The sequence below is a fragment of the Macaca thibetana genome, chromosome 1, assembly GCF_024542745.1.
Source record: "Macaca thibetana thibetana isolate TM-01 chromosome 1, ASM2454274v1, whole genome shotgun sequence".
In the NCBI taxonomy this organism is placed as follows: Eukaryota; Metazoa; Chordata; class Mammalia; order Primates; family Cercopithecidae; genus Macaca; species Macaca thibetana.
Window position 1 is genome coordinate 125,563,765 of NC_065578.1, and position 17,998 is coordinate 125,581,762.

The following is a 17,998-nucleotide window of genomic DNA, read 5'->3' on the forward strand; positions in this document are numbered from 1 at the left end:
ATAAGTGCCATGTGGTGCTGAGAAGAATGTATATTCTGTTGATTTGGGGTGGAAAGTTCTGTAGATGTCTGCTAGGTCTGCTTGGTGCAGAGCTGAGTTCAATTCCTGGATATCCTTGTTAACTCTCTGTCTCATTGATCTGTCTAAAGTTGACAGTGGGGTGTTAAAGTCTCCCATTATTATTGTATGGGAGTCTAAGTCTCTTTGTAAGTCTCTAAGGACTTGCTTTATGAATCTGGGTGCTCCTGTATTGGATGCATGTATATTTAGGATAGTTAGCTCTTCTTGTTGAATTGATCCCTTTACCATTGTGTAATGGCCTTCTTTGTCTCTTTTGATCTTTGTCGGTTTAAAGTCTGTTTTATCAGAGACTAGGATCGCAACCTCTGCTTTTTTTTGTTTTCCATTTGCTTGGTAGATCTTCCTCCATCCCTTTATTTTGAGCCTATGTGTGTCTCTGCATGTGAGATGGGTCTCCTGAATATAGCGAACTGATGGGTCTTGACTCTTTATCCAATTTGCCAGTCTGTGTCTTTTAATTGGACCATTTAGTCCATTTACATTTAAGGTTAATATTGTTATGTGTGAACTTGATCCTGTCATTGTAATATTAGCTGGCTATTTTGCTCGTTAGTTGATGCAGTTCATTCCTAGCATCGATGGACTTTACATTTTGGCATGTTTTTGCAGTGGCTGGTACCGGTTGTTCTTTTCCATGTTTAGTGCTTCCTTCAGGGTCTCTTGTAGGGCAGGCCTGGTGGTGACAAAATCTCTAAGCATTTACTTGTCTGTAAAGAATTGTATTTGTCCTTCACTTATGAAACTTGTACCCAGTCGTGTGAGGTGTGAGGTGTCAGTCTGCACCTAGTGGAGAATGTCTCCCAGTTAGGCTACTCAGAGGTCAGGGACCCACTTGAGCAGGCAGTCTGTCCATTCTCAGATCTCAGCCTCCGTGGTGGGAGAACCACTGCTCTCTTCAAAGCTGTCAAACAGGTACATTTACATCTGCGGAGGTTTCTGTTGCTTTTTGTTTAGCTATGCCCTGTCCCCAGAGGTAGAGTCTACAGAGGCAGGCAGGCCCCCTTGAGCTGCAGTTGGCTCCACCCCCAGCTTCCCGGCAGCTTTGTTTACCTACTTAAACCTCAGCATTGGTGGGCACCCCTCCCCCAGCCTCGCTGCCACCATGCAGTTAGATCTCAGACTACTGTGCTAGAAATGTGGGAGGCTCCATGGGTGTGGGACTCTCCAGGCCAGGCGTGGGATATAATCTTTTGGGTGCCATTTGCTAAGACCCTTGGTAAAGTGCAGTATTAGGGTGGGAGTTACCCAATTTTCCAGGTGTTGTGTGCCTCAGGCTCCCTTGGCTAGAAAAAGGAATTACCTTCCACCTTGTGCTTCCCAGGTGAGGTGATGCCTCGCACTGCTTCAGCTCTCACTGGTTCGGCTGCACCCGCTGACCAGCACCGACTGTCTGACACGCCCCAGTGAGATGAACCCGGTACCTCAGTTGAAAATGCAGAAATCACCCGTCTTCTTTATCACTCACGCTGGGAGCTGGAGGCTGGAGCTGTTCCTATTCGACCATATTGGGCATCCTCCCCAAATCTTTAGACAGAATAACTGCAGGAATAAAAATGATGTAAGACTCAAATAGCTAAAATCAAATGTACTTGCTAATAATCTACCAGTGTCCACCTAAAAACAACAGAGTATATGTTCTTCTCATTGCCACATGGCACATAGTCTAAAATCCATTACATGATAAGAAATAAAACACTCGTAAGTAAATACAAAAGGACTGAAATCGTAACAACCAATTCCTCAGATTACATTGGAATAACATTAGAAATTAAGACTAAGAAATTCACTCCAAAACATACAATTACTTAGACATTCAATAGCCTGCTTCTGAATGTCCTTAGGGTAAATAATCAAATTAACGAAGAAATCAAGAAGTTCTTAAACTAGAATATACCAGAATCTCTAGGACATAGCTAAGTTCGTGTCAAGAGGGAAATTTATAGCACTATAACACAATGAAACCCCATCTCTACTAAAAATACAAAAAATTAGCCAAACGTGGTAGTGGGCACCTGTAGTCACAGCTACTCGAGAGGCTGAGGCAGGAGAATGGCTTGAAACAGGGAGGTGGAGGTTGCAGTGAGCTGAGGTCGCACTACTGCACTCCAGCCTGGGCAACAGGGTGAGACTTCATTTCAAAAAAAAAAAAAAAAAGCTAGAAAGATCTCAATGTGGAAACATAACATCATAACTAAAAGAGTTAGAGAACTAAGAGAAACTAACTGCAAAGCAAGAAGATTGTAAGAAATAACTGAAATCAGAGGCATAGTGAAGGACATTGAGACACACAAAACCATTCAAAAGATCAACAAATCCAGGAAGTGGTTCTTGAGAAAAATGATGAAATAAGTAGACTGCTAGCTAGACTAATAAAGAAGAAAAGAGAGAAGATCCAAATAAACACAATTAGAAAAAACAAAGAGAATATTACCACTGACTCAACAGAAATACAAATCAACATCAGAGAGTATTACAAACACCTCTATGCACATAACTTAGAAAATATAGAAGAAACAAATACATTCTTGGACACATACACCCTCCAAATCCTGAGCCAGGGAGAATTTGAATTTGTGAAAGGACCAATAATGAGTTCCAAAATTGAATCAGTAATAAATAGCCTACCAACCAAATAAGCCCAGGACAAAACAAATTCACAACTGAATTCTACCAGATGTGCAAACAAGAGCTTATATCATTCCTGCTGGAAGTATTCCAAAATATTGAGAGGGAACTCCTCCCTAACTTATTCTGTGAGGCCAACATCATCCTGATGCCAAAACCTGGCAAAGATGCAACAAAAAAAGAAAACTTCAGGCCAATATCCTTGATGGACATCAATGCAAAAATCCTCAAAAAAATACTGGCAAACTGAATCCAGCAACACATCAAAAAGCTTATCTACCACAATCAAGTTGGCTTTGCCCTTAGGATGCAAGGTTGGTTCAACATATGCAAATCAAAAACTGGGATTCATTACATAAACAGAACTAAGACAAAAATCACAAGATTATCTCAATAGATGTAGAAAAGGCTATCCATAAAATTCAACACCCTCTCATGTTAAAAACTCTCAAACTAGGTATTAAAGGAACATAACTAAATAATAAGAGCCATCTATGACAGACCCAGAGCCGGCCTCATATAGAATGGGGAAAAGTTGGAGGCATATCAGCACAAGAGAAAGATGCCCTCTCTCACCACTCCTATTCAACATAGTATGGGAAGTCCTGGTCAGAATATCACGGAGCATAAGGAAAGAAAGAGCATCGAAATAGGGAGAGGATAATCAAACTATTTCTGTTTATACACGACATGATACTCTATCTAGAAAACCCTATGGTCAAAGACCAAAAGGGTTTTTCAGCTAACAAACAACTTTAGCAAACTTTCAGGATTCAAAATCAATGTGCAAAAATTACTAGTACTCCTATACACCAACAACCAAGACAAGAGTCAAATCAGGAACACAATCCCATCCACAACTGCCACAAAAATAATAAAATACCTAGGAATACAGCTAACCAGGGAGGTGAAAAATCTCTACAAGAAGAATTCTAGAACACTGCTCAAATAAATCAGTGGTGACACAAACAAATGGAAAACATTCCATACTCATGAATAGGAAGAATCAATATCCTTAAAAGGGCCATATTGGCCAGGTGCAGTGATTCACTCCTGTAATCCCAATACTTTGGGAGGCCGAGGTGGGCGGATCATAAGGTCAGGAGATTCAGACCATCCTGGCTAATATGGTGAAACCCCATCTCTACTAAAAATCCAAAAATTAGCTGCACCTGGTGGCGGACACCTGTAGTCCCAGCTACTTGGGAGGTTGAGGCAGGAGAATGACGTGAACCCAGGAGGCAGAGTTGGCAGTGAGCTGAGATTGGGCCACTGTACTCTAGCCTGGGCGACAGAGCAAGACTCTGTGTCAAAAAAAAAAAAAAAAGAAAGAAAGAAAAGAAAGAAAAGAAAAGAAAAGAGGCCATATTGTCCAATTTACAGATTCAATGTGACTCCTATCAAACTACCAATGACATTCTTCACAGAACCAGAAAAAAAATTTTTGACTCATATAGAGTCAAAAATCAGCCCAAATAGCCAAGGTAATTCTAAGCAAAAAGCACAAAGCTAGAGACATCATGCTACCCAACTGTAAACTATACTACAAGGCTACCATAAACAAAACAGCTTGGCACCAGTGGAAAAACAGACACATAGACTAATGGAACAGAAGAGGGAAACCCAGAAATAAGACAACACACCTGTAACTATCTGACCTTTTAAAAACTTTTCAAAAACAAGCATGGGAAAAGGACTTCCTGTTCAGTAAATGGTGCTGGGATAACTGACTATCCATATGCAGAAGATTGAAACTGGATACCTTCTTTACACTGTATACAAAAATCAACTCAAGATGAATTAAAGACTTAAATGTAGAACCCAAAACTACAAAAACCCTGGAAGAAAACCCAGGAGATACCTTTCTGGACATAGGAACTAGCAAAGATTTTATGACAAAGACGCCAAAAGCAATTGCAAAAAAAAAAAAGAAAAGAAAAGAAAAGAAAATTGACAAATGAGATCTAATTAAAGAGCTTCTGCATAGCAAAGGAAACTATCAAAAAAGTAAACAGACAACCTAAAGAATAGGAGAAAAATTTTGCAAGATACACGTCTTATAAGGGTCTAACATCGAGCATCTATAAGGAATTTGAACAAATTTTCAAGAAAAAAAAAAAAACAGCCCCATTGAAAAGTGCACAAAAGACAGGAACAGACATTTTCAACAGCAGACATACATGTCATATGAAAAAAAAGCTCAATTCACGGATCATTGGAGAAATGCAAATCAAAACCACAATGAGATACAATAATGGCTATTATGAAAAGTCAAAAAAAAAATAAGAGGTGCTAGAGAGGTTGAAGACAAAAATAAATGCTTATACACTGTTGGTGGGAGTGTATATTTATTCAAACATTGTGGAATACAGTGTGGCAATTACTCAAAGAACTAAAATTAAAGAACTACCATTAAAACCAGCAATCCCATTACTTGGTATATACCCAAAGGAATATAAACCATTCCATCGTAAAGACACATGAACATGTTATGTTCATTGCAGCCCTTTTCATAATAGCAAAGATGGGAATCAAACTAATTGCCCATCGATGATAGACTAGATAAAGAAAAAGTGGTACATACACACCATGAAATACTATGCAGCCATAAGAAGAAATGAGACTGTGTCCTTTACAGCTACATGGATGGAGCTGGAGGCCATTATCCTTAGAAAACTTATGCAGAAACAGAACACCAAATATGGCATGTTCTCACTTACAACAGCAAGTTAAATGATGAGAACACATGGACACATAGAGGGGAACAGCAGACAATGGAGCCTACCACAGGGTGGTGGTCATGGGGAAGGAAAGGATCACAAAAAATAACTAATGAGTACTGGAATTAATACATGGGTGATGAAATAGCTGTCTGATAAACCCCTGTGACACAAGTTTACCTATATAACAAACCTGCATATATACCACTGAACTTAAAACAAAAACTTTAAAAAAGCAGATGCCAAAGAGGATGCAAAGAAAAATGTCTTATATGCTCTTGGTGGGAATGTAAATTAGTACAGCTGCTGTGGAAAACGTTAAGATTTATCCGTAAAACTGAAATAGAACTATCATTCAATCCAGCAATCCAACTACTGTGTATCTATCCAAAGGAAAAGAAATCAGATTATGAAAAGGATGCCTAAACTCCCATGGTTATTGCAGCAGTATTCACAATAGCAAAGATGTATAACCTAAGCATCCATTAACAAATGAATGGATGAAGAAAAGGCACAATACAGACACAATGAAATACTATTCCATTGTAAAACAATGAATGAAATCCTGTCATTGGAAGCAACATAGATTCAACTGGAGGTCGCTATGTTAAGTAAAATAAATCAAGCAGAGAAAGACAAATATTGTATGTTTTCACTCATATGTGGGAGCTACAAAATTTGATCTATAAAAGTATAGAGTAGAATGATAGATAACAGAAGCAGGGAAGGGTGTTCAGGGGAGGAAGAATGATGAAACACTGGCTAATGAGTACAAACATAGAGATTTATAAAAGGAGTAAGTTTTAATATTTGATAGCAGAGTAGCATGACTACAGTTTACAACAATATATTGTGTTTTTAAAAATACCTAGAAGAGAGGAATTAAAATATTTCCAACAAAGAGAGAAATAATGAATGCTCAAGGTGATGAATGCCCTAAATTTCCTAATATCTTGACTTTATCATTACACATTCGATCCACATAACAAAATATCACATGTACCCTAAAAATGTGTGTAAGTATTAGGAACCAATAAAAAATAACATAACAGAGTCTTCTTATTTTTTATGTTAGTTACATCCAAGCCACTCTATTGCTGGAACACTATGGTAGTGGTTGTCATGGGGAGTGATGATGATGATGATGATGATGATGCTGATGGTGATGGTGGTGGTAATGGTGGAAACAATGATAATATGTAACTGCCAATAAACTTCTAAAAAGACAGCTAATTATGTGTCAGGCATTGCACCAACAAAATTTCAGATAGTAATTACATTTATCCCGACACCAGTTTGTTAAGTATATGTTATTTTACTAACTTTGCAGTAAAGAGATTGACATTCAGAGAAGTTGTATATGTTCCTCAAATCAATCAAACACTAATTAAGGAAAAATAAAAGTGGTTTAAATAATATAGACATAATCTTTGGTATGACCCAAATTTTAAGATATTGACTGTTGTTGAAGGAAAGGTGGAAATAAACCCAAATGATTACATAATATTACTAATAAGGCAGATTTGAAAAGAAACAAAAGATCCATTCACAAATATTATGCATAGATACTTTATTCAGGGAGTGAAAGGAAAATGACAACTGCATAGGTGGTAGAAGCTCATGCCCAAGGGACAAACAGACACAGGAAACATCAACAGAATTCTCTGATGGTTCCCAGGGACAGAGTTGCTGGTGTTTCTTCCAAAGCTCTGGGAATTGGCACTGCTGAGGACTTCCTTTCTAAGTCTCCACCTGGACAGTGGCAGTATGGCAGCCTCAGAAAGGAAACATTTTGCTATCAGGGGTCATCATGGGCAGATCATAGGCTAAGGGGAAAGAAGTTTCCTGTGTATCCCTTGATGGCTTTGACGAGAAGATGCAGGTGAAGCTGTGGAACGAGGTGAGCCAAATATCCTTATCCTTTCATGGTCCTGATGAATCCTGAAGCTGTTACTTGCTCTTGGGTGGACACTTTGGCTGGCAGGGTGGGGAAGGTGTCACCGGAGGATATTTCTGCTGGCACTGCTGAGGTGGGCAGGGCTCTGGACACTTTGGTGGTGGGCAGGGCTCAGGGCACTTCGGGGGTGGACATGGCTCTGGGCACTTTGGCGTGAGGCACACAGGAGGTGGCTGGCAGGGCTGCTTGCACTGCTGCTGTTGGTAAGACATCCTGCTGGAGTCTCAGAATCTGAAAGAAATGATATGACAGTGTTCACGGGAAAGGAATCCTCCAGAGAGAGACGCCAAAGCTTATGTAATACCATGACATATTATTAAAGCTTATGTAATACCATGACATATTATTTCTCCAATCTCCAAAAATTTATTTAAACTCTTAGCTCCCTTTTCATGACTTCCTGTCTTCTCCTTTCCACTTTAGCAAGTTGCTTCATCGGCCCTAGGAAATCCTGCCTTTCCTCATACAATTTCTCCAAAGAAAACATCCCTGTAATAAAGAAGCAAGCATGTTTTTCCATGAAAATAACATCTTCAGGAATGGCAGTCACAAGTTCAGACCCCCTGGGCAATCCCACAAGCTATTCCTATCATCATTATCTGTTGTAAAGCACCGGTGGGTTGACTTGGGCACAGAGTAAGGGCTGTTGAGGAAGGAGTGCAGGCTCTCACACCTGCTAAGACACAACCCTTTGAAAAGGACACCGGGAAAATATGGAAAAGAGAAAAATACTTCATCCCTTTCTTCAAACAAAGGCTTTCCTATTAACTTCTCTGTTCATATGGACATATAACTGTGCATTTTTTTAAAAGCAATATAAAACACTGCATCATGTAGTCTAATCCTGTAGTTCCATTCACTAAGTACCATCAAACCTATGACCATAGGTTTGGATCTGCCAAACTTGCCGTATTCAGATTACATTCAACATTTCAGGGCACAAAGAACAGAGGAACTCAAGGAAGCAGACTCATCAGGTTCTCCAAAGCAGATCGGTGCTCAAGTACCAGGAGTTTAGGAGTTGTAGAGCACAGAACCTCTTTATAGGGCCTGCTACCCCACCCAGCAGGAAGGAGAACTACCTAAAACTGGGCTGGTCCAGCAATGTCCCAACTAAAATGTAAATTTATCCATTACTGGCATGACAGGGATGCTCAAATTGGTAAATATCCTGTTCTGGCATCTCTCCACTGGATTAAGTGCTCCTGACTCATGGAGGCTCTGCCTTAGATCTCAATTTCAGTGACTTATGGCAAAGAGGGACTTGGGAGATTCTCTAACTGGTGGTCAAGGGCTCTCTTTCCTGACTGGGGGCAATGAATGCTTCCTGTCTAACATTCCCTAAATCATAAAACTTCCTGCCCTGATCCACTGTAACTGAATGCCATATTGTTGTACATGAACCCATCTCCACCTGGGTTTTCCTCGTACAATTTGCCAATGTGCTAGAAGGACGGACAGACTTAACAAAGACCTGAGTTCTGGCCCCAGATTTTTTTGCTAAGTTGTATGACCACAGCCAGGTCAACCCTCCTCCCTGGAATTGTAAACAGAGGAGCATCATACCTACCTCTGGTTTTGAAGGCACTGACCACATCTTGCCTTCTGTTGACCCTGATCAAGCCTGAAATTTTCTGCTCCACCTCTATCTTTCTCTCACAGAACCCCAGATTTTACGTATATTCCTTTCCTCTTTGAGGGCTGTCTTCTACAACCCTCAAAGGGGCACTTGTGTCCCAGGACAGATACCAGAGTGAGATGCAGTCTCTCCAGTACGTTTACCACTGCTGCCATCAAGGACTTGTACTAGAGCCTTTTCATTTGTAAAACTGTACTTTTATTCACCACATTAAGGAAATGGAGAAAAGGGAAACAAGGTTACAAGCATTCATTTTAAATATTTGTATTGAACCATGCCTGTATGTTTCCCTGTGAACATCCTATAGAGAGCAAGATGCATAGACTCACAGTATGTGATGTAAATAATTAGAAGTTTTCCACAATAGAGGTCAGAGCACTGAACGTCTGAAATCAAGGGGAAAACATAAACAAAGTGTGATCCTATGTGTTTGCTTTCTCTACAGGTTTTAGTGTTTGAAAGACAGTATTATTTTATTTGTTTGTATGTTCTTCCATTGTCTTTTCCCAAAGCCCTCCAGCCCCACAACTTGCTAGATTATCAACTCACATCCCAATGTATACCTCTCATCTGACCTTGTTATCATTGTTCACTCAATACAAATGTTATTCATGTGAATGTCTTTCACATCTTTTTAAAACTCTTCCTGTAATCAATGGGACTTACTAAACATTGTATATTAAACATTTAAAATAATGTTGCTGGAGCTTTCTCATCTGGGCCAATGATCAGGAAGCTTTCCAAGAATGTGGTTTTATAATTGAAGAAGAAGAAGGAAGAGGAAGATAAGGAAAAAGAGGAAGAAGAGTGACTCAAATTCTTTGGAGCACTCACCAGCTATCCTCCAGATAGAGCAAGAGCACTGAATCAACCCAGCATCACATCCCTCAGTTAAGCACGTTAGGTTTCCAGATCTGCAATTGCTCCAGTCTATGAAGAAGGGCTTTTGGCCAAGATCTCCACTGGCCAGATGCTACAGAAATAGAACTGTCATGTCAGCACCTTTGCGCCAGGTGTTTACAAATAGTGTTCTCACCAAATACTTCCTATAGACCATTACACATGCCAAGCACAGTGGGTGAAGTAAACAGACTTCTCTCAATAGGTCCCCTACTCCTCCCCAGAGCCTCACATCACACCTACAACACAAATCCTTAGAGAAACGTCTGATTTCTGACATGAAAAATTGGAGAATTCTCTGCCAAATGAGATCACTGTGTGAGATAATACAGTTTGGGTCACTCCCTGAGACTGCCCTTCTGAGGACACCCCACTCAAACAGGCTGCTTATGGCAGCAGTGCAGGCACCAGAGTGGCAGCAGCCCTAGTGCCCCCAGCATCTCAGATAGGATCACTTTACAAGTTGAGGTGGCGAACTGGAAACTCACAGTTCCTCACAGACCAGCTACATGAAGAGCGGCCACAACATGAAGAAGGGCAGCTACCAGTCACAGCTTCCCCTAGTTATGACATCCAGGCCCTGAGACATAGAACGAGGTATACTTCACACACGCACACACACAAACACATACACACACACTCACACCCACAGACCATGTGTCTTTATCTGTCATCTATCTACATGTGTAAAGAGGTTAGCTTTATGTTCTTTAAGAGTCTAATAGCTTTAGGTTCATTCCTATTACTTCTACTTCATAATTTTTAGGGGATCATTAAGTATGAATTATTAGTACTTAAAATGACAGGAAAGAACAAATAACTTTAACATTTTCTGAATCAGACAGTATATTTGAATTTTATTAATTATATATTCACTCATTTGTGTTTGTGTATGTTTATAATGCTATGAAGTTTACGTCACGTACATAGTGTTCGCTAACTACTACTACAATCGAGATACACAAGTATTCCATTTCCACAAGGCTTCTCTGCTCCCCACTTATAGTCATAACCACCCCTCCCTTCCCAAATACTTACCTCTGGTAAATATTACTCTTTTTTTTTTTTTTTTTTTTTTTTTTTTTTTTTTTTTTAGACAGAGTCTCGCTCTGTCCCCCGGCTGGAGTGCAGTGGCGCGATCTCGGCTCACTGCAAGCTCCGCCTCCCGGGTTCCTGCCATTCTCCTGCCTCAGCCTCCCAAGTAGCTGGGACTACAGGCACCCGCCACCGCGCCCGGCTAATTTTTTTGTATTTTTTGTAGAGACGGGGTTTCACCGTGGTCTCGATCTCCTGACCTTGTGATCCGCCCGCCTCGGCCTCCCAAAGTGCTGGGATTACAGGCGTGAGCCACCGCGCCCGGCCCAAATATTACTCTTTTATCCATCTCCGTGATTTCATTATTTTAAGAATATTTGAGTGAATTTATACATCACGTAACCTTTTGAGAACTGCTCTTTTTTTCACATAACATAATGTCATGGCAGTCCATTCACTTTGTGCAAACACTTTTAATTTTGTCTAATACTTGATTCAACATTTTATCTCACATTTCAATACTATACATTCCACTAAACAAAATAGTACTGGCAAATAAAATTTTAAAATTAAATAGAAAAATATTAAAAAACAGAAATTATGGGAAAATATAATTGATATGTTCAGAGATATGCTAACTGCAACTCCACATGCATATCACATATCTGCCTTCTGCTTTTATTTCTGAATGAAAGGCTAAGCCTCCATTGTCCTTCCATGCTGAATCTGATAAATTACAGAACATACATATCATAGAATAGTGAAGATCATTAAATTGGATGTTTTGGAAGATTATTTAATATAATTTAAAATATTCTAATTGTACGAAAAACATATGTAAAGCATGACAGCATTTTCATCAACATTATTAAAAGGTAGGAAACATATGAAACAATATATTAAATGTTATTAATATATGGCTGGTGAAATTACAGATGATGTTTATTTTCTTGTTTTACTTTTCAGAATATTCTCCAAATGTTACCTATTATTGAGGAAGGAATCTTAAAATTCTGCTTTGAAAAGCTGACAAGAGACAAGCCTGTCCATTGCTCAATTAGTGAGATAATGGTCTTTTTTCTTTTTAGCATTTTTGGTCAGAGATCAAGGGTGGGGCTGGATGCAAGTAGCAGTTGTTTTATTGTTATAGCTCTACATTTGATCACATCCCTTCTAAAATCTCTCTTGAAGAAAACCCCAATAATATCCCCCGTCCTCATAGCAGTGACATATGTACACAGAAGCCACAGACACCCAATAGCCATATGTATGTGTAAAAAAGTTCACCAAAATTGGTCGATCTTCCTAGGGTAAAAAACAATCAGGAAAGAGTTTGTCTACTATCCAAGACCCAGACAGATAGAAATCATAAAATTGGCCATAATATGATGAAACTGGAAGTAATAGATGATGGGTAGATAGGTAATAAAGATAATAGAACATAGTGATAACAATAGTACCTACCACTAAATTGTCATGAGAAAAAAAATTAAATCAGAGACTGCATATAAAGTACTTAGCACAGGCTACAGATAGTACTCAAAATAGTAAAGAAACACATGGTTAATTAAACAGAGGCAAAACATAGATTTCAAGTTGTTTATGGTTAAGAAAGGTATTAACTTTCTCTTTCAGATTGTTTATATCATCCCTATTTTAAGTGTGTGCCAGAAGTTTTTAGGAAAAAGCAAATGAAAATATATGATTTGAATGAAGTGTGCAGAAATAATAAGATGGGCTCTTCTGCACATTTGTTCTTATGTATTAAAAATGAGAGTTAACCTAAGCAGAAACTTAGAACAAAGGATAGAAAAAAATGTTTTAATTTGTCCATGTTATTTGAGCTCTCTACGGACTTCCTCTCAATTCAGTTAGTACAAGAAAAAATAAATCTAAAAACAATAAATAGCAGTATGTTGATTTGTTGATTCACAAAATATTAACATGTATAGATATTTTTATCCTGTGTAAAAATATATATAATGGTTTGTTCTGTGTGAAAAAAATATATAATGTTATCTCCCATTTAGTCTACTGTTACTGTGGTTAGCTGTTTAGGACAATAAAAATATTGCTCATTTAAATATCACAAACTTCTGCTGGCAAATTACCTAAATTTTAGCTGAATCCTTATAAAAACCTGAATACCTCATTAGCACTAATCTTTCCAAAGTGTATAAACCTTATAAATTCTACTTTTATTTTCTCTTTATGTTAGACCTGAATATTTAAGAGCAAAATTTAAGAGCTATTAGTAATATAAAGTACTTCAGTATGCTTAGTGTTAATGAGATTAAGAAGGCTATGTGGTAAATGATGGAATTAATCAGACACTTCTTCTTGTAAGAATCTTTTCAACACAGTGAATGTGCATAGGCTGTGGTCTCCCTCAAAAAAAAAGTCAAAAGGAAAACAAAGAAACACAAACAAAATTGTGAACAAAATTTGGAGAGAAAAGACTGTCTGAATTCTAACATAGGATGAGAGACCTGAAAATTATACTGTTAGTTGGAGAATGGTTAAATAAAATATAAACACTATAAAAAAAAATCCAAACTAACTTACAATCTTAAAAGATAAACATAATTTTATAATATGATCCCACAATAGCACATTCAAAAATTGATCTAGTACATTTTAAAATATCTCAACAAAAAATAATGTGCATTCAAATACTTACAGCAGCTTTAGTCATAATATCCACTACTTGTGATCTACCAAGATGTCCTTCAATAATTGAATCAATAAACTGTGATACCTCACAACCAAGCAGTCGAATGCTGTGCAGTGATAACATGGAATGACGTGTCAAGACTCACAAAGACGTGGTGGAATTTGAAATGCAAACAGATACGTAAGAAGAGTCAGCCTCAAAGGCTGTAGGCCCATTTATGTGATTTCTGTAAAAGGCAAAATTACACTTCCAAAAAGTGCAACAGACTCCAAGTTCAATGAATTCGGTGGCACCCACCGTGACACACATTATAATCAAATTATCAAAAGAGATAATCTTGAAAGCAGTAAGAGGGAAGTGAACCATCATATCTAAGAAATCCTTAAGAAGTAGGTGACCAAATGCTCATCAGAAACCTTGGAGATCAAGAGGTAGTGGGGTGACATATTTAAAGCCCTAAAAGAAACCACTTTCAACCTAGAATTCTATACACGGCAAAACTGTCCTTTAAAATGAAGGCAAAATTATGGCATTTCCAGAAATGAAAACTTGAGGCATTTCATTGGCCCTGGATTTTGTGTATGAGAAATTATAAAGAGAGATGCTCAGGTTGAAATAAAAGGATGCTGGAGAGAAACTATATGAAGGTATAAAAATCTCTGATAAATGACACTGGTATATAAAAGCCAACATTATTGAAATTTTAGCTTGTATCTCCACTTTTTACTTTCTACAAGGTTTAAAATGCAAATAAATACAATATAATTACAAGTCTAAGTTAGTGAACACACAATGTATAAAGAAGTAATTTGTGAACTCAGCATAAAAACAGGATAGGGCTGTATGAGTCAACTTTGCTTTTTTTTTTTTTCCTTTTTGACAATCTCACTGCCTCACCCAGGGTGGAATGTGGTGGCATAATCTTGGCTCACTGCAACCTCCACCTCTGAGCTCAAGCAATTCTCTTGCCTCAGCCTCCTTAGTAGTGAAATTACAGGCATGTGCAACCACACCCAGGTAATTTTTGTATTTTTAGTAGAGACAGGGTTTCGCCATGTTGTCCAGGCGGGGTATGAGTCAACATTTCGATGCAATTGAAGTTAAATGAGTGTTATTTCAAATAGATTACTATAACTTTAGGATATTATATATTATCCCCATTGAAATCACAAAAATATTTTCGAGTATACACAAAAGATAAAAGGCAATAAACTAGTTTCACTACAAAAAATCAAATAAACATAAATCAGACAGTAATGAAAAGCAAACATTATACAGAAAACAGTAAGTGCAGAAAGAAGACCTTCTTTATCAGTAATTACTTTAAATGTGAATGAATTAAATTCTCCCCACCAACACAAATTAGAATAAAGAATCAAAAAGAAAAAAATTCAACTATTTTTTGTTTAAGAGAGTAACTTTACAGCTAAAGACACAAAGGAGGTGAAAGTAATAGGATGGAAAAAGATATTTCATGTAAATAGTAGCCAAAAGAGACCATAGGTGGCTACATTAACATCAGACACAATTAACTTTAAGATACTGTTGAGAACTGTTATAAGGACACATGTATTGATAGAGATTTATTCACCAAGAAAATATAGAAGTTATAAACATACATTTACTAAACATCAGAACTACAAAGTATACGAAGATACAGTGAGAGAAATTAAAAGAAGTTGATAGGTCTATAATAAATATTGAAAACTCAAATAATTCACTCTCATTAGTGAATTGTGAGTGAATTCTCATTAGTGAATTCTCATGGCTAGAATAATAGAAGTTTGAAAAAATAGAGGACATAAATATATAAGCCAATCCAACCAAATAGGCAAATATAGAGCACTCCACCCAACAACAGCAGGATACACCTTACAGTTTTCTCAAGAGAACATGGAAGAACACTCTCCAGGATAGACCACATATTAGGCTACAAAACAAGTTAATATATTTTAAAAGTCTAAAATCATGCAATGGACTTTTCCAATTACAAGGAAATAAAACGAAAAACTTATAATCAAATTAAAATGGCAAATTTCACAAATTTGTGGAAATTAAACAACACACTCTTAAACAACCAACAAGTCAAATATGAAATCACAGGGAAAATTAGAACTCACTTGAGACTACTCGCAACAAAACACACCATACCGAAACTTATGGGTTGCAGCAGAAAGCAGTGCTAACAGGAAAATTTATAGCCATAACCACATACATTTTTAATGAAAAAAGAAATCTCAGACCAATAACCTCATGTTACACTTAAGAAACTACAAAAAGTAAAGTCAGATAAACCCCAAAAAGAAAATATGAGCCTAGCATAGAGATACTAATAAAAGACAAGCAAACAGTAGAGAAAAATCAATAATATTAAGTTTTATTTCCTTGAAAAAGTCAACAAATTTGACAAATCTTTAGACAGATTAACTACAGGAATAAAAAACGATGTAAGACTCAAATACCTAAATTCTTTAAAAAAAGGAGTAACGCTACTACTGATTTTACAGAAATGAAAACAATCTGAAGAGGAAACTATAAATAATTCTATGTCAGCTTATTAAATAACCCAGTTAAAATGAACAAATTCTTAGAAATATACTGTCTACCAAACTAAATCATGAAGAAATAGATAATTTGAATAGATTTATAATAAGTAAGGTGATTGAATCACTAATCTAAAATCTCACAAGAAAGAAAGGTGTTGAACCAGAAGGATTTACTGGAGAAATATATGCCGATCCTTCTCAAAATCATTCAAAAAAGAAAACTGAAAATAGGGACTACTTCCTGTCTTGTTCCATGAGGTCCGCCATTACCCTGACACAAAAGTCAGAAAAGGCACTACAAGAAATGAAAACTACAGAACAATATTCCTCATGAATATTGGCGTAAAAAAGACTCAAAAACATTTAGAATCCCAGATAATTCTTTTGGCTCTGGGCAAGATGGCCAACTGGATGCAGCCAGGAGGAACAGCTGCTGCTAAAGCACCAAGATAACAAGTGCACTTCTAACAGATATTCAGAGGGAAGGCACTGAGAGTGAACCAAGGGAAGACCCAGAAACGAGGCTGAAAAGGAAAAAGTTAGGAGCTCTGCCCGGAGACACTACACACCAGGACTGGTTCCTGGCCTCCAGTGAATCCAGGGGAACAGCTGAGATGAACTGACAAGGAGCAACCCACTCTCCCCATGGGCCTCTGGAATCCCGGCAGGAGGCGACTCCCTCAACCACCAGGGACACTCCAGTTGACAGGGAGAGCTGCTTAGAGAAGTGACAGGGACAGCATGCCAGCTGATGTGGAGCTCAACAGGTTTGGTGGGGGCTTGTCTATAGTGGAACAGGGCTAGGGATGGCCATCTCCCTAGGCTCAACTTACTCACCTAGCAGACTTTAGCCCTTGGGGGACTGTTGGACCTGAACTCTGCAGGGCAATCTTGCCCTTCAAATGGCACCAGTCTGACCTAAGCACTTCCTGGTCAGCTGGTCTCTCCTGAGGTGCCAGTCTGGATGCACTTGTTTCTAGGGCAAACTTGGGGGACCTTGGGACCCACATTTTAGCCTCTGTGCTGGGAGATCACAGCTAACAAATGGAGAACTCCAGTAGGGCAGCCGCCCAGGGTCACCCACAGGCCCACCTGCTCACTCCTAACACTGCAGCTTACCCTGGGCCCAAAGTAACACGCCATATCACTTCACCAGCAGGTGAGTGCATGAGTGGGTTTTGCTTTCCTCTCCTCACCAGTAAATGTGAGAGTGTGCATCCTGCCCTGTCACTGCTGCACTACTGCTGAGAGTACAGTCAGCCCATTCTCCCTGGTGATAGCCATTGCAATCACAGAGCCAGCCAATCCCAACCTTGCCAGTCCACTGCCCATGCCAGTGAATACCCTTGTGCCAACACTGCCATGGGAGTGAAACTAGGCACTGAAAACAATGGAAATTCTTGCACCCCAAACAACCACCCTAACTGCAGCACACAGAAAAAGGGCACAGACCTGCACCCACCAGCACCCTACCATATACCAACAACACTACAAGTGTGACAACACACACAGTAACCAGCAGGGACCCCCTACACCCCCAAGCCACATTGCCTCCACCATTGTGGTGAACATCCCTGCAGAGGCAGGTACGCTAGCACCTGCAAGAACACTGCCCCCAGCCCAATAGTATGCACCCTGCCATGCTGCCACTGCTCTTGGCACATACAAACAAGAATGGACCCCACTGTCACCACACTACAAAACACCTTGGCTGACACCACTCATCGGAGTGTAGTGAACAGGGTTCAAGGAGCACCTCAGCCTCCATAGCACAGTGGATTCCTAACCTGGGGGAGCCAAAGGACAAAGTCAAGCCTGACA

The 17,998-nt window shown here is 38.8% G+C and overlaps 3 protein-coding genes across 29 annotated transcripts in view; 1 reads left to right on the forward strand and 2 right to left on the reverse strand.

The window, feature by feature from the left end:
• The window catches only part of S100A1 (S100 calcium binding protein A1), a 1,186,348-nt gene that overhangs the window by 641,580 nt on the left and 526,770 nt on the right, over positions 1–17,998 (forward strand). The gene's annotated exons all lie outside the window — the stretch shown is intronic.
• The window catches only part of S100A8 (S100 calcium binding protein A8), a 675,486-nt gene that overhangs the window by 363,589 nt on the left and 293,899 nt on the right, over positions 1–17,998 (reverse strand). The gene's annotated exons all lie outside the window — the stretch shown is intronic.
• LOC126935305 (small proline-rich protein 2D) lies at positions 7,314–7,608 on the reverse strand. Its single transcript, XM_050756553.1, has one exon. The coding sequence runs from the start codon at positions 7,593–7,595 to the stop codon at positions 7,377–7,379; it is 219 nt and encodes a 72-aa protein (XP_050612510.1). The 5' UTR covers positions 7,596–7,608; the 3' UTR covers positions 7,314–7,376.

What these genes read in the sequence shown, in the direction of transcription:
- LOC126935305 (XM_050756553.1), bottom strand. Translation starts at nt 7,595, where the DNA reads ATGTCTTACCAACAGCAGCAGTGCAAGCAGCCCTGCCAGCCACCTCCT.